This window comes from Nomascus leucogenys, chromosome 1a (assembly GCF_006542625.1).
Source record: "Nomascus leucogenys isolate Asia chromosome 1a, Asia_NLE_v1, whole genome shotgun sequence".
Taxonomy (NCBI): Eukaryota; Metazoa; Chordata; class Mammalia; order Primates; family Hylobatidae; genus Nomascus; species Nomascus leucogenys.
This window is the reverse complement of record NC_044381.1, coordinates 64507934-64530053: the sequence shown is the minus strand read 5'-3', so window position 1 is coordinate 64530053 and position 22120 is coordinate 64507934. Positions and strand designations below refer to the sequence as shown.

General features: G+C 43.2%; 1 protein-coding gene across 4 annotated transcripts in view; it reads left to right on the top strand.

Annotated features, from left to right (window-relative positions):
- Window positions 1-17426: 17426 nt before the first annotated feature.
- FAM189A2 (family with sequence similarity 189 member A2) overlaps window positions 17427-22120 on the top strand; it is a 73355-nt gene continuing 68661 nt past the window's right edge. For 2 of the 4 annotated variants that reach the window (XM_030810055.1, XM_030810052.1), the window contains exon 1: window positions 17755-18256. In XM_030810055.1, the coding sequence (XP_030665915.1) occupies window positions 17843-18256 (414 nt within the window). In that variant the 5' untranslated portion in view covers window positions 17755-17842. Of the gene's footprint in view, window positions 17667-17754; window positions 18257-19160; window positions 19222-22120 lie in introns of those variants that run through there. The other 2 variants (XM_030810058.1, XM_030810057.1) reach the window with 2 other exon arrangements.

Here is a 22120-nt window from a genome sequence, read left to right as displayed (position 1 = left end):
TTTAGAGATCGTTTTGGTGGTGCCTATAACATATATTAAGCCATGCGCTTCTTTTACAGCTTTTTAACATGATCTTCACACATACTTTCCTGACTGAATGGTGCCCCACCCTCACCAAAATATATGTTCACATCCGAATCCCTAAAACCTGTGAATGTAACCTTATTTGGAAAAGGATCTTTGCAGAGGTAATTAAGTAAGAATCTTGAGATAAGATCATCCTGGATTACCTGTGTGGACCATAAATCCAACAGGTATCTTTACAAGAGACAGAAGAGAAGACACAGGCACACAGAGAAGGTCGTGTGGAGATAAAGGCAGAGATTGGAGTGATGCAGCTACAAGGAACACCTAGCGCCACCAGAAGCTGGAAAAGGCAAGAATGGGTTCGCCCCTACAGCTTTGGGAGGGAGCATGGCCTCGCCAACACCTTTATTTCATACTTCTGGCCTACAGAACTGTGAGAGAATATATTTCTGTTCTTGGAAGTCACGAAGTTGTGGTAATTTATTATAAAGGCCCTAGGAAATCAATATACATATTAACTTCTATGCTGTTGTTAAGAAAATTTAGGAGAGATGAGGATAGTGTTTACAATGAAGCCAGCATTAGATATAGGTCCCTGTGCCTTCTTCGGGGAAGGAATATTTATGTCAGGACACTAACAGTATAGACAAAGTCTTAGCTTTTTATGGCCAAGAGGATTCTTTGATACCTGACCAGGCCTCCCATTTTACTGATGTGGACTCTGAGATCCTGAGAGGAAAACTGCTCTACTTCAGGCCACATAGGCAGTTAGTGGCAGGGACAAGAAGAGACGTCAGCTCTTCTGATTCTCCCTCCACCAGACTCCTTTTGCACACAGTGAGCCACCCCACAGAACTTTGTTCACTTTTCCACACCAGATCGTTTCTGCAGGAGCTAACTGCCTCCATTACACCGTATTCTTTAAGTGACAGACATCCATCAACATAGGTCAAACAATAAAGGAGTCACTGGCTCATATAACTGGAAAGGCTGAGGGTGGGTTTGACATCAGGTACTGAATCTAGGTCCCAAGCAATGCCACCAGGGCTTCTTTGCCGTCCCTCAGTTCTTCCTCTGTCAGCCTCAAATCTCTGTGTTTTCCCTCATCCTCTCTGAGAGTGGATGTGCTTTCTCCATTGCTAAGGGAAAAGGCTGCTGACAGCTCCAAGTTCACATCTTTCCCGCACCTTGACTCCAAGGCCAAGAGAGAGCTTCCTGTCAGATCCACAGGAAAGCCCCAGGGAAGAGCTTCAAGTGGCCTAATTTGGGGCACATGTCTAGTCCTTTGGTGGAATGCCAAGGGGCAGGGTCTGTGGGGTGGAAGCTGCTGGCTGCTCCCCCAAATGCATGTTCTCCTCTTATTCCAGGGCACTCAGCCACAGTTCTTTCTCAGCCTCCTGTAGTGAGACATGGTATGACAACTCCATTGTTGTCAATGGAGTGTGAGCAGATGTGATGTGCCCCACTTCTTGGTCTGGCCCCTCAAAATCTCCTATGTGCTCCTCCGTGTTCCTTTTCCTTTCTGGTTGGCTGGGAGAGGACCCCAGGGCAACCTTGGAAACTTCATATTGAATATGCCAATGATCCCACCAGTTGACAGTTACCAACCTGAATGACTGCATGGACGAAGGCCACCCTGCTCACTTATTCATCAGCCTTCTACTGTTACATGAAGAAAAAATAAACTCCTATGGAATCTGAGCAATTTTAATGGAGGAGTTTACGTTTTCACAGTTAGCCTACATTAGCAAACACAATATGTTACCAAAAGAAGGTGCGAGGGGCAAAACCTTTTTGGCCACCCAAAACCATACCAGCCACGTCAGATATACTAGTCAGGTAGGCATGGTTATGCCATGGTAACCACTGATCACAGCTCTCAGAGGCTTAAAACAACAAAGGGTTATCTCTTACTTGTGCAATCTGTTTGTCCTGGGTTGTCTGGGAAGGACTTTGCCTTAATCTCATTCTCACTCAGGGACCCCGGCTGAGAGAGGCTCCATCTTCAAGTTTCCATTATTGTCAAGGCAAGATGAGAGGTGATGGTGATTCATTCCTTGGTTTTTAAAGCATCAGCTCCAAAGTGATGTTTAACTGGCCAGATCAAGTCACATAACAATTTCCAACGTCAAGAGGGTGGAGATGTGTGGTTTTACAGTGTCCCCACAAGGAGTATGTTTGATAAAAGAAAAGACTGAGTATCGCTTGCCTTTGGGTAGAGGAAGTGGGAGAAAGGGAGAGAGGGGTAAGATGGATAATTTTTGTTGACTTTTCTTACGAAGGAGGGTTGTGGGTACAAACCCTTTGAATTTTTATTTGAAATTAAAAACAAAATGGTATTGTTTTTTAGGGTTGCCCAGGCTGGAGTGTGGTCGCTATTCATGGGTGAGATCATCAAAGTGCAGCCTAAAGCTCTTAGGCTCAAGTGATCCTCCTGCCTCAGCTTCCCAAGTTACTGGGATTACAGGCATGTACCACCACGCTTGGCTTCTAAACATTTGTATTGTTGTAAAATATAACATAAAATTTACCATCTTAACCATTTTAGGTGTACAGTTCAGTAGTATTAAGTACATTCATATTACTGTGTAACCAATATCCAGAACTCTTTTATCTTGCAAAACTCAAATTCTAAATCTGTTTAATAACAGCTCCCCCTCCCCCCACCTTAGATCTTGGTAACCACTATTTTATTTTCTGTTTCTGTGAATTTGACTACTCTAGGTATCACATATAAGTAGAATCATACAATAATTGTCCTTTTGTGACTGGCTTATTTCACTTAGTATAAGGACTTCATGTATGTTGTAGCATATGTCAGAATTCTCTTTCTGCAATCAATAGGCCTTTTTTTCTTTTTTCGGGGTCTCACTCTCTCACCCAGGCTGGAGTGCAGTGGCACAATCTTGGCCCACTGCCATCTTCACCACCCAGGCTCAAGCGATTCTTTCATTTCAGCCTTCCCTAGTAGCTGAGACTATAGGCAGATCCACAATGCCCAGCTAATTTTTTGTATTTTTTGTAGAGACAGGGTTTTGCCATGTTGCCGAGGCTGGTCTCAAACTCCTGAGCTCAAGTGATCCACCCACCCTGGCTTCCCAGAGTGCTGGGATTACAGGTGTGAGCCACCGTGCCTGGTCGCAGTAGGCCTTTTAAGGCCCTGAAGAGACTCCATCATATTTGCCCTTCTTATCTGTGACTGTTAACAGTTTTTCTTACTGCAGAATTTCTCAAGACTAATCATTATTAACAACTTGGTGACATCGACTACAATGCATCTCCTCCTCTGTGAGCTGAGGTCTTCCTGCTATACAACAATACATGAATTTATCATGATGTCTAAGAATACTGAAATGTTTTTGTGGCCAGAGGCATAAATCCAAATCAAAGTAGATAGAAAGGAAGAATTTGTTGGAAAGATACTGAGATATTCAATGTAATTAAAGGAAGAATTGAACAACTTGACTGCAGGAAGTATGATGTGCAGCTGGAACAGCTGGAACCAGGACTTGAAGGCCACCAGGACACACACACCTTCTCTCTCTCAATCTCTTTTTCTCTTTCTCTGAGTCTTACCTCTATTTCTTTCTGTCTGCCCGTCAGCTTCATTCTCCATACAAAGTGGATTCCTCCACACAGCCCAAAAAAAAGCCAGAGAGAGCTTGCAAGACCTTAGACTTCTAGGTCTCACTACCAGAGAAAACCAACCCTTTTTCCCAGAGTCAATTTGAAGAATTCCAAGCAAGGACTCTGATTGGCCAGCTGGGGCCATGAGCCCTTCTGAATTGTTGAGCTTTATGGTAACTTTGAGGGAGGGTTTTACTTGCAGAAAAGACTCTTCAGAAGTTTACTTTTGGTTTAAGCACATTGTTTGCAATTTATTATTGATCTAGTTCTTACAGAACTTTACATTCTATTTATTAATGTAGCAATTGTTAACAGTCCCTTTTTAAGGAACATTTAAATATTGTTTGGTGTGTTTAAAGACTCAGTTAATCAAACTGCTTCAATACTTCAAACAATCAATTCGATATATTTTATATTATTCTTAAATATTTTAATTGCTCAACAAAACAAAAAAATCTTCCCAAGCACTTAAATAGCTCATATAAATACAATAAATTAACCTTGTAAATAAGGGGAATCTGAAGTTCTCTTAGATGTTCTAATACTATAAATGAACTTGGTAGGATTTCAACATAGTACCATAAGTCTAACTTCATAATTCAATTGTATTTTTAAATCAGAATTAAAAGACTGTCACTCTACTAGGTTAAACTCTCTTCAATATTACAAACACAAAGGATTCCAAATATATAGGGTCTTTCCAAACACCAAAATATTAATATCATGGTTTTGATTCCCTTGAACTTTTTAATACCTAGTTTTTAATATTCCCAAAATTAAAACCTGTATCCACTAAGGAATACTAGTAGAACTCCAGGGATCTCAGAAGACTTGATTCTAAATTTTCCTAGGGTTAAAAGATGTTCACCCACCAATGTAATTTTATTTATCCTAAGATGTACCTTATTTTTCTCTCACATTTTTATACCTCTGAAATAGGGATGTATCTTATACTCAATGGCACCTCACAGTTAATTGGCAGGAGTTAGTCTTTCTTAGTGATACCCCAAATAATGGTGTTTTAAATTAGATGAGATATGGTACCAATTCAGTTAAAGACTGTATTAGTCTGTTCTCAGACTACTATAAAGAACTACCCGAGACTGGGTAATTTATAAAGAAAAGAGATTTAATTGACTCACAATTCCACAGGCTGTACAGGAGGCATGGCTGGGAAGGCCTGTGGAAATTTACAATTGTATTGAAAGGGTGAAGGGGAAGCAAGCCAATCTTCACATGGCAGTAGGAGAGACAGACAGAGAGAGAGAGAGAGAGAGAGAGAAGGGGGAAGTGCTACACAGCCAGATCTTATGAGAACTTATTCACTATCACAATAACAGTAAGGGGGAAATCCACTCCCATGATCCAATCACCTCCCACCAGACCCTTCCTCCAATACTGAAGATCATAATTCATCATGAGATTTGGGTGGTGATACAGAGCCAAGCCATATCATTCCCTCCCAGCCCCTCCCAAATTTTGTGTCCTTCTCACATTTCAAAACACAATCATGCCTTTCCAACAATCCCCCAAAGTCTTAACTCATACCAGCATTAACTCAAAATTCTAAGTTCTAAGTCTCATTTGAGACAAGGCAAGTCCCTTCCACCCACGAGCCTGTAAAATGAAAAGTAAGTTAGTTACTTCCAAGATACAATGGGGGTACAGGCATTGAGTAAATTCTCCTGCTCCAAAAGGGAGAAACCAGCCAAAACTAAGGGTCTACAAGCCCCATGCAAGTCCATGTCTCACATCCAGGGCATGCTGATGCAAAGGTTGGGCTCCTAAGGCCTTGGGCAGCTCTGCCTCTATGGCTTTACAAGATACAACCCCCCATGGCTGCTTTCATGATCTGGCATTGAGTGCCTGTGGCTTTTCCAGGTGCCTGTTGCAAGCTGTTGTTGGATCGACCATTCTGAGGTCTGGAGGACAGTGTCCCTCTTCTCATGGCTCCAATAGGCAGTGCCCCAGTGGGGACTCTGTGTGGGGGCTCCAACCCAACATTTCCCCTCTGCACTGACCTAGTAGGGGTTCGTCATGAGGGCTCCACTCCTGCAGCAGACTTCTGCCTGGACATCCAGGCATTTTTATACATCCTCTGAAATCTAGGTGGAGGTTTTCAAACCTCAACTCTTGCCTTTTGTGCATCTGTAGCCCCAACACCATGTGGAAGCCACCGAGGCTTGGGGCTTGCACCCTCTGAAGCAATGGCCTCAGCTGTACCCTGGCCCTTTTAGTCACGGCTGGAGCTGGAGTGGCTGGGATGAAGGGCACCATATCCCAAGATTGTACAAAGCAGCTGGGCCCTGGGCCTGACCCATGAAACCATTTTTCCCTCCTAGGCCCCCAGGCCTGTGATGGGAGGGGCTGTTGCAAAGGTCTCTTAAATGCCCTAGAGGCCTTTTCCCCATTGTCTTGGCCATTAATATTTGGCTCTTCCTTACTGATGCAAATTTCTGCAGCCTTGAATTCCTCCCCAGGAAATGGATTTTTCTTTTCTCCTGCATGGTTAGGCTGCAAATTTTCCAAACTTTTATGCTCTACTTCCCTTTTAAATATAAGTTCTGGTTTCAGGTCATTTCTTCATTTATGCAAATAAGCATAGGCTTTTAGAAGCAGCCAGGCAACATCTTAAATGCTTCGTTGCTTAGAAATTTATCCTACCAGATATCCTAAATCATCTCTGTCAAAGTTCCACAGATTTGTACAGCAAAGGCACAATGCCACCAGTCTCTTTGCTAAAGCATAGCAAGAGTGACCTTTACTGCAACTCACAATAGGTTCCTCATCTCCATCTGAGACCACCTCAGCCTGGACTTTACTGTCTATGTCACTATCAGCATTTTGTTCATAACCATTCAACAAGTCTCTAGGAAGTTCCAAACTTTCCCTTATCTTCCTGTCTTATTCTAATCCCTCTAAACTGTTCTAACCTCTGCCCATTTACCCAGTTCCAAAGTCACTTCCACATTTTCAGGTATCTTTACTGCAATGTCCCACCTCTCTTACCAATTTTCTGTATTAGTCTGTTCTGACATTGCTATAAGGAACTACCCGAAACTGGGTAATTTATAAAGAAAAGAGGTTGAATTGACTCACAGTTGTACAGACTGTACAGTAGGCATGGCTGGGGAGGCCTCAGGAAACCTACAATCATGTTGGAAAGGGGAAGGGGAAGCAAGCCCATCTTCACATGGTGGCAGGAGAGAGAGAGAGAGAAAGAGAGTAGGGGGAAGAAGTGCTACACACTTTTAAACAACCAGATCTCATGAGAACTCACTATCACAAGAACAGCAAGGAGAAAATCCACCCCCATGATCCAGTCACCTCCCACCAGGCCCCTCCTCCAATACTGAAGATCACAATTCAACATGAGATTTTCGTGGGGACACAAAGCCAAACCATATCAAGTGGGATTACTTAAATCCAGAAATAAAGGCTGAATCTGGAAATAAAGGGTGTGAGACCCAGAGCTATAGACATCCAGGCATTGACACCACAGAACTGTTGATGTTGGCTTCTTTGGTGTCTGTGATAGGGTTCAAACTTAAAAAAAGAAATGTGAGTTGGGTAGACAACTAGCTGGATTCAGTTTATCCAAATACTTGAGTCACTGCTTACTCATGAAATCTACAAATCCCACTCAAGAGGTCACTTGATTGGTTTTGCACTTGCATGGCTTTTTTTTGTTTTGTTTTGAGACAGCCTGTTGCCCAGGCTGGAGTGCAGTGGTGTATTCATAGTTCACTGCAGCCTCAAACTCCTGGGCTTAATGGATCCTCCTGCCTCAGCCTCCTAAATAGCTAGTACTACAGGCACAAGCCACCATGCCCATCTAATTTAAGAAAGTTTTTTTCTTAAAAATTTTTTTAGCCTGTGTTGCCCAGGCTAGTCTCAAACTTCTGGTCCCAAAGGATCCCCCTGCCTCTGTGACTTTTATTTTACATAAAGGTAAAATAAAAGTCACATCCAACTTTGAAATTGTTAGAAACCTATGATACTTAAATATGCTTTTTATTTAGCTTTAAAGATATTTGAATTTGATGGATTCTTCTATTCATTCACTTTTTGGATATTTGGTGTTATCCTCCTTTTTTCCCCAGGCATAAGTCATATATTTGAAGCTATGATAATTATTCTTCTTGCAAATATTTGTCATTGCTTAGCTAAAAAGCCTAGAAAAATATTTAAAGTGGTGATAACAGACATTCTAAACTTCTAAATTTAATGAGAACTGTTTTATATGCTCTTGAAGATGTTGAGCTCAATAGTAACATTAAGAAATTATGTCATTTGTTTTATTAAGATATTTTTTAAAAAATCAAGGGTACATTTTGAACAGCTTTATTGAGATATAATTCACATACTATACAACTGACCCATTTAAAGTCTACCAGTCAATGGTTTTTAGTATATTCACAGATACCCGCAACCATCACTGTAGTCAATTTTAGAACATTTTTATCACCTGTGAAGAAACCCTATACACTTTACCTATATCCTGTTCCCCCCAGTCCTAAGTAACCAGTAGTATACTTTCTGTCTCTATAAAATTCACTTTTTCTAGACGTTTCATATAAATGGAATCATATAATATGTGGTCTTTTCATGACTAGCTGTTTTCATTTAGAGGAATGGATGTTAAATTTGATTAAAAAAACCTTCTAGGAAATATGAAGAGAGATGTCCCACTTTTTGATTTGAACTTCTCTCATAGATTTGCCCGATTCAAGTTCACAATGATGAGGTCATTGTGTTGGCACAAACCAACCCCTTATGGCCCACAAGAAAGATACTAAAAGGCCTTCTAGGGTCAGGTGGCTGCCCCAGATCCAATCTCTAGACAGAGAGGCAAAGTCACTCAGGAACATGGTAGCCCTGACCAGGGCATGGTTGGGGCAGAGCAAAGAGTAATCCCAGGAAAGGGACAAACAGACAGAATTGAAGATGTCTTCTTTAATTAAGCCATTCAAGGGCCCTCTGCCATGCTTTCCTGAATCATGATGAAATTACAAGCAAAATATTGCTGTGATACATGGGGAAAGGGACTGAATTAAAAGTCAGAAAGCCTAGGTTTTTGCTTTGGTTTTGCAGTTTGACTTTAAGAAAGTCACTTTGTCACATCTTTAATCCCAACAACTTGGGAGGCTGGGGTGGGTGGATCGCTTGATCCCAGGAGTTGGGGACCAGCCTGGGTGACATGGCAAAACCTTACCTCTACAAGAAAAATGCAAAAATTAGCCTGGCATGGTGGCATGCATGTGCCTTTAGCCTCACCTCCCTGGGAGGCTGAGGTGGGAGGATTGCTTGAGCCCTAGGAAGTTGAGGCTGCAGTGAGCCATGATCACACCACTGCACTCCAGCTGGACGACTGAGCGAGACCGTGTATTAAAAAAGAAAAAAGTTGCTTTGTATCTCTGAACCTCAAGTTCTTCACCTTTACGTGGGTAAAAATTAACTGCCTGCCATGGTTTTTGCTGGTGTTAGATGAGATAATGTGCCTGAAGTCACATAAGACGTTAACATTAGAAGACATTTAGTGTCCAGTAACTATCTTCTCTCTCCCTCTGATTCTTTAATGCCCTGCATGGTTTCTCCACAGGCCACTGCTTTCTGGAGCGGTTTCAGATTTAACTCTTGGTTAAGTCCACTCAACATTTCTACCCTTCCACTTTGTGCTGCCATTGGGGTCTCTGTTTGCAAGGTCTATGGTTAATGGCCTTATTTTAAAATTCAGTTCCTCAGGATCTTCAGAGGTTTTCCCCAGACTGCATCCACCCGCCACTTCCAAGAAGCTGAAAACCATGCACCATTCCCCGCCCCGCCCCCACCCCTACCTTAAGCCTCCACTCACTGTCCCCATCCCAGCAAACATGGTTTGATTGGTAGTTACATTGGTCCCCTCAGAGGTCTTTCATAGTCAAGCTTATCCTTAGTTATATCCTAAGCTGCAAAGCCCTGAGTTGAGGAGAGGACGTGGTCCCTGCTCTCTGGGGTTAGAGTTCTGAGGCTGGCAGGTAACATAGCCTCTGTGAATGGGACACCTGATATTCCAGTGGCAGGTAGCCTGACACCAGGGCTTTGGGGCCCTGAGTTCCCTTTCAGCTTCACTTACACACACACACACACACACACACACCCCACCACACACACACATACAAACATTTTTCTTTGTATTTATGGCGATGATCCATAATCAGGATATTCCTATTCAAAGAAGACCAAGGAATCATCGAATGACATCAAGAAGAGAGCAAAGATCTATATATTCCTGGCATTTAGAAGTGTATGTTGGAGCTGGAGAGACCTTGGATATAATTCAGGATAAACCCCTCCTTACCCTCCCCCCACCACACCTTCATTGATGGAAAAAACTGAAGCATGGACAGGTGATGTGACTAGTCTAAGATCTCTAAATAAGAAAAAAGGCAAAGACCATCCATTTATTTATTCATTCAGTAAAAGTTTATTGATTCCTATTTATCAGGCACAACCCTATGAGATGAGAATATCGGATTATTCAGTACAAAGTCCCTGCCCTCATGGAGCTTACATTTGTCATACTGTCACGAGACTGTGATACACAATGTAATGTCAGATGGTGATACGTACTAGGAAGAAAGCCAGAATAAAAGGACAGGGAAGAAAGAAGGAGAAGTGACAAATTTGACAAGAAGGTCAGAAAATGTTTCTCTATGAAGTAAATGGAGTGAGGGGGTGAGACATATCTGGGGGAAGAGCACTCCAGATAGAGAAAACAGCTGATACAAAGGCCCTGGTGCAGCAACAGAACCAATCTGACCAAGAGGTCTCGATTTTCCATGTAGAGCTGCCTCATCAAACCACATGCTCTCTAAGTCATCACTGTGGCCCAAGGGGCTTCATGCCACATGCAGCGTCTAGGTTTGACAGTGACTGTGAGAGCCCAGAAGGCACCATGCTGCCCAGATTGGAACAAAGCTGTGTCCCCTACATATATGACATTGACTCAGAACCTCAGCATAGTGAAATAGAAACAGCTCTGACTCAGAGATCCAGAGACCTGAGGCCCTGGTCTCTGGGGTTCCTTGTGGGGATATCAAGGAAGACTTCTTGAGAAAAATGAGCTCAATCTGTAACCTAGGGGTGAGTAAGAGTGCCCTGGGGAAATGTGTGTATAGGTATTGGGGACTGAGGGGTTAGGCACAGAACAATGTTCTTAACAGATGGAACAGTAAGTTTAAATGCCCCAAAGAAAAAAGGCACCTGACACAAAAGACTGATCTATGTCAGGATGCCAATTTATTAAGTGAGAACAAGGTGAAAGTCTTTCTAATGCACAGAACTCACATCTGCTACCAAGGGCAGCCCATTTCTCGGGTCAGAATGGCTGGCAGGGTGATTTTGTATCAGAAAATCGCTTGGAAAGTGTATTAGTCTATTCTTGCATTGCTGTAAAGAACTATCTGAGACTGGGTAATTTATAAAGAAAAGAGGTTTAATTGGCCCATGGTTCTGTAGACTGTACAGGAAGCATGGATGTGGAGGCCTCAGGAAACTTTCAATCATGGCAGAAGATGAAGGAGAAGCAGGTGGTCTTATATGGCCAGAGCAGGAGAAAGAGAAGGGGGAGGTGCTACATAATTTTAAACAACCAGATCTCATGAGAATGCACTCTATCATGAGAAGGGCAAGGGGGAAGACTGCCCCATGGTCAAATCATCTCCCACCAGGTCCCTCCTCCGACATTGGGGATCACAATTCGACACGAGATTTTGATGAGGACACAAGTCCAAACCATATCAGAGAGAAATCTTGTTTTTCTGCTATCCCAGGGACTGTTGAGAAAGGCAGATAGAAACTGTGGGTGCAAGAAACACAAAGGTGAATAAATTTCCCTCTGTTCTTTTCTCTTCTTTTCTGGCCTAATTAAAGACCTATTTGATAGAGCTGTTGCATTAGAAATAATGTACACAAAGTCTGAATACAGTAGGCAATCAAAATCGGTAGCGAGGATTAGCAGGAGACCCAGGCTGTTCCTACATCCTCAGCTTCACTTCCCTCAGTTCTCATTTCCTTTCCTGGGAATAACCACAGCCAGGCCAGTTAAGAGTAGTTATGCCCTCTCCTCTTAGCGGTCATCCCACCTCTCTCTCCCTGGGTGACTTTGTGGCCTTCAGCAGGATAATGACCAAGATATTTTAAATTCAGCAAATTTGTAAATTTCCCACAGTTAAAGTTTGTCAATCTTAAAAAAGCCTAGCATATAGGGACATCCACAGCTCAGTCTACATGGGCTGTGCAGAGCCCAAGCCAAGTCCCTCTTATTGTATTTCCTCCAGCTTGACTGGCAGGATATCTTTAGGGGGCCTGAGGTCCTCTCTTTCATGAGTAGTTGCCAGGAAGAAGAACACACACACACACACACATACACACACACACACACACACTGCATACATGGAGGTACTAGAAACCCCTATCTGGAAGAGGAGTATTGGTCTCTGAGACATGGCTTTAGAGGACTGTACATCTCAAAGCTTAGGGGAGATGTTGCCAATATATCTGTATAGACCTCACCCTACTGCAGACCTTATACATCAAGATATCTGCAACTGGAGGCTTAGACTTTGTACATAGTTTTTGAAGCTTCCCTGGTGAGTCTGACAAGCACCTTAGACAAAGAGCCCTTTCGTGGGGGAATGAGTGGCTCTGTTCACATTATTACAACCTCTGTCGTTAACATACAGCTGTCTCCTAAACATCTGTTTCAGGGGGTCTGTGCTTCACATTTGATTAACTAAAAGGCCTGTTCAACAGAGTTCTCCAGAACAAAGAAACAGCCTCTACTGGTGAATTACAGCTTTGACTTCTACAGAAACTTGAAACTGCAGGAAGCTCTGTTATAAGGTTACCCGTAGATACACACACACTCACATATTTGTAGGACACACTTTATTTTATATATATGTGTGTGTGTATATATATATGTGTGTGTATATATATACATGTATAGCTTACCTACTCTAGAAATTGATCAGCCATGAATAATTTTTAAAGCAGCTGGCTTGAATTATCTTTTGCGGGATTTGTATGATAAGAAGTTTTCAGTATTTAATTTGAACAATGAGAAAAATATGGCTACAGCTCGTCTATTTGACAATAAGTCTGTCTTGGGGCTAGAGGCATTAGGAATTCTTAACAACAAGTCTGCACCATTATTTCAGAAAAACCTAGTGCCTGATTTGCCCAGCTCTGCTCAGCGTTTCTTTCTTTTATTCTTCCTCTCTCTCTTAATTAAAAACAACCTCACACAGCCCTTTCTCTGCAAAGTGAAATGTTATAATTGCTCTTACCACTCATCGATTTCCTCAGGGAAAAACCTAGGACCATGGAACCTGAGGCCTTAAAGTATAGAATAGTGAGTTTTGGGTTTTGTCGGGGAATTTTGAGTCTATACATTTATTCCACCCCCAAATTTACCTGCTTTTCTTAGTCCTTGTTCTCTTGCTGGTCATCTGAGAAATCATGGCCATGAGAATAGCTGAATTTTAACATCGCAGGCCTGGGGGTATCCAAATGATTGCATAGCCCAACCTCAGGCAGATGATACTTACAAACCCGTATCTTACAGATGAAGCAATTGAGGCCAAGAAGCTCCTGACTGGGTAAAGGGCACAGAGTGGAGGAGGGGCTAGAACCCAGGGACTGGTTTCTCCTATGGTACCTTTCCCATTAGAACCCAGTAGTCTAACTCCTTCTGTGCATAAAGGTCACCTGGGAAGTGGAGCTCTGCGGGGGGCCAGCAAAGCCCTCCCACCAACATATTTGCATGAATGTTTGCTTTCGAGTCAAATCCCCTACCTTCCTCTTCCATATAAGCACTCCTATATAAAAATTCTGGAGTCTAAATAGTACCATCTACTAATGTTTCTTTGCATTTGTTAAAATGCAGGTTCCAGGCCTTCAGTCCAGAGTATCTGATCCCACAGGTGTGGGGGGAAGTGAATGAACTTGACATTCCCCTTCCCCGCCCTGGCATGATCCTGTGGTCTTTGGAGCACACTTTGAGAAGCTGCTCCAGCCAGCATATTAACTGACACTTCTAGAGTCCACTATGCCTTAATTCAGAGAAGCACTTCCTTTTTTGTAAAATATAAGACCTGGAGGATCTTGCCAGGGAACAGGTTTTAAAGAAGGAGTTTCTTCAGCAGCTCTCACTCCAATGTGGAACAGCCTCCTTTAATTAGCTGACAGATGGGGTCTTCTGAGAAGTGTGGAAGGAACTGAGGAGTTTATTTAAAGGGTCCTTGGGAGGCTGAGGCGGGCGGATCACAAGATCAGGAGTTCAAGACCAGCCTGACCAACATGGTGAAACCCTGTTGCTACTAAAAATACAAAAATTAGCCAAGTGTGGTGGTGTGCGCCTGTAATCCCAGCTATTCAGGAGGCTGAGGCAGAAGAATTGCTTGAGCCTGCGAGGCGGAGGTTGCAGTGAGCTGAGGTTGCAGTGAGCCGAGATCATGTCACTACACTCCAGCCTGGGCAACAGAGCGAGACTCTGTCTCAAAAAACAAACAAAAAAAAGGTGTCCAAGAAACCTGGGCAAAGAGCCTGAACTCCTCAGTGGAGGAGGCTCCTAGTGCAAGGAGTGGAAAATGAGGGACAGGGAGGGGAAGCATAGGTAGAAGGTGTACGGAACCTGCTTGGAGTTGAGCTTTGATCTTGAGGAAAACTGGCAGTTGGGTTCCACCAAACAACACACTCCAGCTATTGTTTCCTTGAACTTTGGCCTACATTAATGAAGAATCTGGGGCAAATTTTTCACAGGTTCTTCCTCACTTTATTTATTTTTAAATTTTTTGATAATAACTTTATTCACATACCCTACATACAATTCACCCATTAAAGTGTATAATTCACTGGTTTTTAGTACATTCACAGAGTTGTACAATCATCAGTACAATCAATTTTGGAACATTTTCACCACCTTAAAAAGAACCCACATATCCTTTAGCCATCACCCCCCCCACAATCTCCCCATTTACCCAGCCCTAAGCAACCAGTAAGCTACTTTCTGTCTCTACAAATTTCTCTATTCTAGACAATTTAGATAAATGGAATCATATAATACGTGGTCATTTGTGACTGGCTTTTTTCACTTAGCATAATGTCTAAAAAATGTTTAATTATTGTGGATACATAATAGTTGTACATATTATGGCGTACATATGATATTTTGAAACTTAGTATAATGTTTTTAAGGTTTCTACATGTAGCATAGATGAGCACCTCATTCCTTTTTACTGACAAATATACCCCACTGGCTGCATATTCCATGTTTTGTTAATCCATTCATCCAGTTGATTGACACTTGGATTGCTTCCAGCTTTTGGCTGTTGTGAATAATACTGCTATTTGTGCACTGGTTTTTGTGTGAATATGTTCATTTCTTTTGGGTATATAGGTAGGAGTGGAATTAGTGGGTCAAATGACAACAAACGCTATACTTGACTTCTTGAGAAATTGCCAGACTGTTTTCAAAAGTCTTCACTTTTTTTTTATTAAGACAAATGGAAATCAATGGCTCTGAATTACCCTATAAGAGCTTAGTTACATACAGGTTGTTCAGGTCTAACTAAAGACTTAATGTAAGCAGGGTTTGGAAGATGCAAAGAATCAAGCTTGGTTTACAAAAATACCAAGCCCAAATACTTGAGATTTTTATTGGCATAATTTTAAAGGCTGGGGTAGTGTTACATGGATTTGTGTTTATAACCAGAAAAAGAAACTCAGTTATAAATGTGGCCAACAACAACAAATGACTGTACAACAACCCTTAATTAGTAGCTTTGGAAAAGTTTTAGTCACCTTGTAAGATGAGTAAAGCCTTTAAGATGATAAAATCATCTATGGATTTCAATTATTTTTGCTATCATCTGTTTCTGCATGGGGAAAAAGTCTTTAAAATTTTTAAGAATAAAGTATTTGGAAATACTTTACAGTATTTAAGTATAAAATATACACAGAGATGCACACAAATCATAACTGTAACTCCACGAATTTTCACAAAATGAACCTTACTCATGTAATTAGTACCCACATCAAGAAAGAAATAGTCTCCAGCACCCCTTGAAACCCTCTTTCCAGTCATAATCATGTCCCTCCCAAGGACAAGTGGATATCGTGACTTCTAACAGCAACATTCTTAGACACAATTAATACATTTTTAATAGTAAGTTTCAGGTGTCAAGAACTGGCCAATGAAATAGATTTGTTTAGCTAAGAGAATTTCTTAAGAGTCAGTCAGACTTACTATATTGCATGTTGTAATACATTGTTAAAAATTAAATACTTTTAAGCTTGTATATAAAATAGAGTATAACCTCAGCCCCAAGAAGCTTTTCATTTAACACTAGCAGCAATTTAAGAGCATATACTGTATGGCATTTTTAAAAACTGCATGAGGCCGGGCGCGGTGGCTCACGCCTGTAATCCCAGCACTTTAGGAGGCCAAGGCGGGCGGATCACGAGGTCAAGAGATCGAGACCATCCTGGCCAACATGGTGAAACCCTGTCTCTATTAAAAAATATAAAAATTAGCTGGGTGTGGTGGCGGGCGCCTGTAGTCCCAGCTACTCTGGAGGCTGAGGCAGGAGAATCGCTTGAACCCGGGAGGCAGAGGTTGCAGTGAGCCGAGATCAGGCTATTGCACTCTAGCCTGGGCAACAGAGCGAGACACCATCTCAAACAAAACAAAACAAAACAAAACAAAACAAAAAAACCCTGCATGAATCAACAGACTTTAAACACTTATTTTGAAAGACATCTCCTTTTCCTCCAGAATTTGAATTTATTCATGGGAGCAGTCTGTAAAGGAAGTCCTAGGCAACATTAATGACATGTGCTTTAATAATTTAAGAAGTGTATATGTATACTTGGGCACATTGACAGTATATCACATTGTGGGTTAAAGTGTAACGACCAATATAAATACAGCTTCCACAAGCAGAGCATAAAAACTGACACACACTTTTCTTGGTTTATTGGGTAGGAGGATGTTAAATACCTTACGATAAGGTAGGCTTTCTAATACTGGAACTGACTAACTGCAAAGAACACTGCTGTGGTTCTTATCAGGAAAAAAAGTCCATTATAATCATTTTAGGTACGAAACTTTCTACGCATTAGAATTCTTCCGAGGTGAAAAGTATATTATTAAGGGAATTCATTTTGCAAAGAGTAATCATATTTTTTTTGGCTCTAAAGATTTTTCATAAATTACCAAAGTAGGATTTTATTAGGATATTTCCTCGGAAGTTTGGAGGTTCCGTGTTCTATCAGGTGATGCCTAATAGATGCCTGATATAGCTCATAAGTCAATGAGACGACAGAGGGTTACCCTTGCCATGCGCTCCGGGCTGCCCCGGGTACTTTCTTTACGGATGCTGGATGCTTCCAAGGTAACCCAGTCTTTTAATACCCGCTCCTACCGAGATGCCGGGAAAGCACTCCCGCGCCGATGCGGGGTAGGCAAGTCCTGCGCCCTGTGAGCGGTAACTGCGCTCGGCGTCGTCCTTCCCGAAGTCCCTTGGTTTACGCCTCTTCCCGTCGAGTCGCCCCAAAGCCCCTCCTCCAGGCATCCCCTTCCTTGTGGGGGCAAAAGTTTAAGGGCGGGCTCCGTTCTCATTAAAGTGCGCCGGGGCCTCTCTCGTGGCTGGACAGTAAATGGGCTCGAGGCCCCTCGGCGCTTTCCTCGCTCTTCTCTAGCCCCAGCTCGGCGGGTGGGGACAGACGCTGAGACTTTTGGTGGCCGGCGCTGACGCGTCCTGGCTGTGGGGTGCCTCCCACCTCGAGGGACTTATTTAAATATTTGGGGCAGGGCACCCTCCCAGGACCCCAGGAAGCCGGCGCAGGTTCGGCGGGGACCCTGAGGCTGTGACGCACTTGCCCCGGCACAGCGCGAGCACGAAGTGCGCGTGGGTGAGAGTGAGGGTGTGCCCAGGGCAGCGGGAGGCGGACCCGCCAGGAGGCAGGTGGGTGCGGCCGGCTGGAGCCAGGGCAGCGGCGGCAGCAAGTGGTTGGGCCGTGCGCATTTCCTTCCCTCCCCCTCGGCCTCGGAGCCCGCCTGCAGTGCTCCCTGTGCGGGGCCTTCGGCTCCGCTCCGCGTCCTCTGCCCGCCGCAGCCGGCCGCACCCATCCCCGTCCGTCCATGTCCCTGCCCGTGGTGCTCCCGGGCTCCTGCTGCCCCGTGGCTGGGCTTTCGGGTGGGCCGCAGGCCGGGGGCCCGGGCGCCGCTGCCGCCGCCGCCCAGGAGCCGCCGCTGCCCCCGCTGCGGCCGCGCTGGCCCCGGGGCGCGCTGCAGCCCCCGTCGCGGCCTCGCTGCGCGGCCACCGCTGCTGCTGGGGTGCTGGCCGCCCCGCCGGCGCTTTCCTCCCGCCGGGCTGCCGCCGCCGCTGCCGCCGCGGCCCCGGGCTCCGCGCTGCTGCCCGCCCGCCCGCTGCTGTCACTCGGGCTGCTGCAGCTGATCCTGGGCTGCTGCATGGTGGCGCTCAGCTTCGGGGCGCTGTCGCTGAGCAGCTCCCCGCAAGTGAAGAACTCGTGCCCGTTCTGGGCCGGCTCCTCGGTGAGTACCGCACGCGCGCCCCGCTCGCCCGGTCATCCCGGTGATAGGGGGCTCTGGTCGTTCCTCTCCATTGCCCCTTAGTTGGCCTCCAGGGCTGCAGTTGGGGGAGCCTTACGCCACCTGAAGTTTTTGGAGGCTGGAGAAAAATGTTCCGCGACGGTCGAGTTCAGGGGTGAATTGGGTTGCACCTGGGTAGTGTCTGTTGGATTTTATTTTCCCTGTCAAGCTAATAGAATTAAACAAAGACACCCAGCTCTTTGGGAGATTGGAAGGACAGGGTGTGGGTGGCAGGAAAGTGGGAGGAAAATGATTAAACTTCTTTTGGTCATTGAGTATTTGCTGCACTGACAACGTCTGTGCTGGGAGGGCAGGGATTTTGATCATTTTTGTTCACTGATGTATCAAGAATGCCTGGCACATAGTAGGTGTATTTGTGGGATGGGACAGTTTGTCTGGGGCACATCGCTTATTTTATTCTGCATTAAGACACACGTAAATGTGAAATGTGTAGGGTGGCTCGACCCCCAGACAAGTTCAGGAGGTAATGAGAGGGTGTGTGTGAACTGGTGCTTGTACCTGGTCATTAAAGGAAGGCCTTAACCCCGCTGGGTTCCTGGAGCCATGCAGGCTGCTGTGCAGAATTCAGTTTGTGAGAACCGGGACCTGTCATTATGGATGAGCTGGCCAAAGGTCCTGGAGCGCCCAGCAGCTAGCTAGAGATGTCTGCTCTCCAGGACCCACTCCTCCCTCCTCCAACCGGGAACGCTGAGCCTGGGGCCAAAGAGTGCCCAACTTCAGAGAAAAGCTGCTGCCAGCCAGTATCTATGGACACCGGGTGGCCACTCTCCCCTGCCTCCTAACAATCTCACAATTTCCAAGGCATCCAACCCCTTGAAGTTTCCTGGGTGTTGAGAGACTTGGAAACACATCTTTGTGGAATGACTATGGAAGATGAGTACAGTAAAGTAAATAACCTCTCTTTGTATCTTTTTTTAATTTTTAATTTTTATTTTTAAGGGACAGAGTTTCCCCATGTTGCCCAGGCTGGTTTCCAACTCCTGAGCTCAAGCGATCCTCCTGCCTCGGCCTCCCAAAGTATGGGGATTAGAGGCATGAGCCACCACAGCTGGCCGTAAATAACCTTTCTGTGAACTCACTGTGTAAATCTGAAAGTCTAGCAATGCTGCTAGTTTTTAGTAAGATCTGTAATCAGTGTATGTCCTGAATGGTAAGAACTGCTTTTACAGTTTCACACATACTGCAATTCAATACCAAATTGAAAAAAAAAAGGACTCGAAGAACTAATTGAACCCAAAGTAATTGTTTGAATAAGAACATTAAGAACGTTAGGTTCCTTGAGACTCGCCTGAAATTGTATACTTCATCCAGTGCCAATCTGCTTTCCTTTTGAAATACTTTCATGTTGAATGATCTTATTGGGGTACATGCTGGGCTGTGGTGAGTGAAGGCCATGATTTGTGCCTCGTGTAGAAAAAATGCCACCCTGGTGGCTCTGCCCGTGGGCTCTGCCACTGGCCTCTATGAGTGTTCAGGAAAACTACAGAAGAATGGATATTCCAGACGGGGTAGGAATTAGACCCGTTATGCCACCTATTCTGTTTGTCTGACTAAATCCAGCCAAATGGTGGGTGCATTTCATTTCTCTAAATACCATGGGCCAGTAATGATCTTGCATATATTTTTAGGAATTTTCTCTTTATAAAATCTTAATCTATTGTCTTCTCAAACATAGCTAGTTTAGGATTCTTAAAAACTATTTTTTTGTCTTCTAAAATTAAAAGCTGAAATCAGTTTACTATTATGAATCATTTCAGAGGTAAATGCACTTAGATATCAGTCAAGCCACAGTTGAATTTGATGAAGTAGCAAAAGAAAAGAAAAGAAAAGAAAAAAGAAAAGAAAAGAAAAAAGGCCTTCCACCAGCAGGTGAAGGTTAATACTCCTGGTCTGCTGGCTGGGTATGTCCTTGTCTTCAGGTCCGGGCACACCAGAGGAGAGAAAGAAATCAGTGATTTGGAACTGACAAATTCTCTGCTATATGTCTTTCCCCATTCTTCCCCATACCCTCCAAACCCAGGTCTATATGCAACTCTATAACTGTTGGTTATTCCTACTTTTTGTGACTTGTTCCTGAGATTGACCTCAGAATTTGCAAAGTGACAACAGAAACAATAGATACTGTATTTATAGAACAATTAACTAAATACAAATTTAAGAGGATGGCTTTAGGCACCATGACTCTCTTGGTGCTTTAGGGGAAAAAAGCCTTGTATCACATGTTTTGAATTTATGCATGTGACAGAGGTTGTTTTTTAAAAACCTCGTGTTATGGAAAAGTTTACATTTATGCAGTATATGATGAACCCGCATATACCTTTCACCCAGCTTCAACAATGGTTTCTTCTGCACCCCCTTCCTGGGCTCTGCTGCTGGCCTTGTGTCTTCTGATAAACTTCGGAAGGATGAATATTCCAAGCAGGGTGGGAATTAGATCCTTCGTGCTCCCTAGTCCATTTGTGAGATTAAATTCTCTTATTGTTTGGAAGCAAATCTCAGGTGTCACATTTCATCTATATATATTTCAATGTGTGTATTTTTACCACAAGAAAACATAACCAGCATAGGATTGAGTGGGCAGTCCAAAGAACCATTCCCTTCAATTTTAAATCTTTTATTATAAAAATTAAAAAAAAAACTCAACAAATGTAGAAAGAAGGGTGTAATGATCCCCCATTTTACCCTTCATCCAGTAGCTATCAACACATGGCCACTTTATACCTAACACTACTCCCCCTTCCTAACACCCCTGGATTATTTTAAGGCAAATTCCAGGTAGCACAACTTCAGCCATTAGTATTTTAGTATGTATTTATAAAAGAAATGGGCTTGATAGGACATTGTAATTAATTCAAAGACAGCTAAACTAAGGTTTCTATAAAAAAAAAGTTGGAAGATTATGAGTCGAGAACTGCAGAATTAAAAAAAACACAGCTTTGACATATATTCACATGTCATACAGCTTACCCATTTAGCATTTAAAGTGTACTGGTCAATGGTTTTTAGTAAATTCCCAGTTGTGCAACTATCACCACAATTTTAGAAAATGTTTATCACCCCTAAAGTTTTGAGTAGTTACTCCCCATTCTCCACCATCCCCACCCCTAGCCACCCACTGATTAACCCACTTTCAGTCTCTGTAGATATGTCTGTTCTGGACATTTCATATACATGGGATCATATAATATGTGGTCTTTTATGATTGGTTTCTTTCACTTAGCATGTTTTCAAGCTTCATCCATGCTGTGGCAAGTCTCAGTACTTCATTCCTATTTTATTGTATGCGTATGCGATGTTTATTTATTCACTCACAAGTTTTATTGGCATATGAAGCTAGGCAGTTGAATGGAAGTGCCAACTTATGTCTAAGGTTACTTCGAACCCACATAGGAACACAGTAGAAGAATATCCTCATATTTCAAGCTTTGACCATTAGGATCTTTAGCCTGCTATATCAACTGAACCCACACATCTTCTTTAGGCCTCACTGAAAATTTTGCTTGTATATTTGATTCAAAATTAGGTTCAAGAGACAAATATATTTATTTGAAATGACTATTTGTTGAACATAGTATAGTTCAAGGATAGTTTTTCATCCATATTTTCTTAAGAGAGCCCTGAGCCTGAGATTTTGGAGGCTTCGTTCACTTGTTTGAACTTTGAAGGTGTATTTTATCTATTTTAAAAAAACACTTAAGAATTAACAAATTCTATAAAGCATCTTTTTTCATAGTTTTCATTCATACTTTCAGCAACTTGAAGGGAGAGTTTTTAACATAGTCTGTG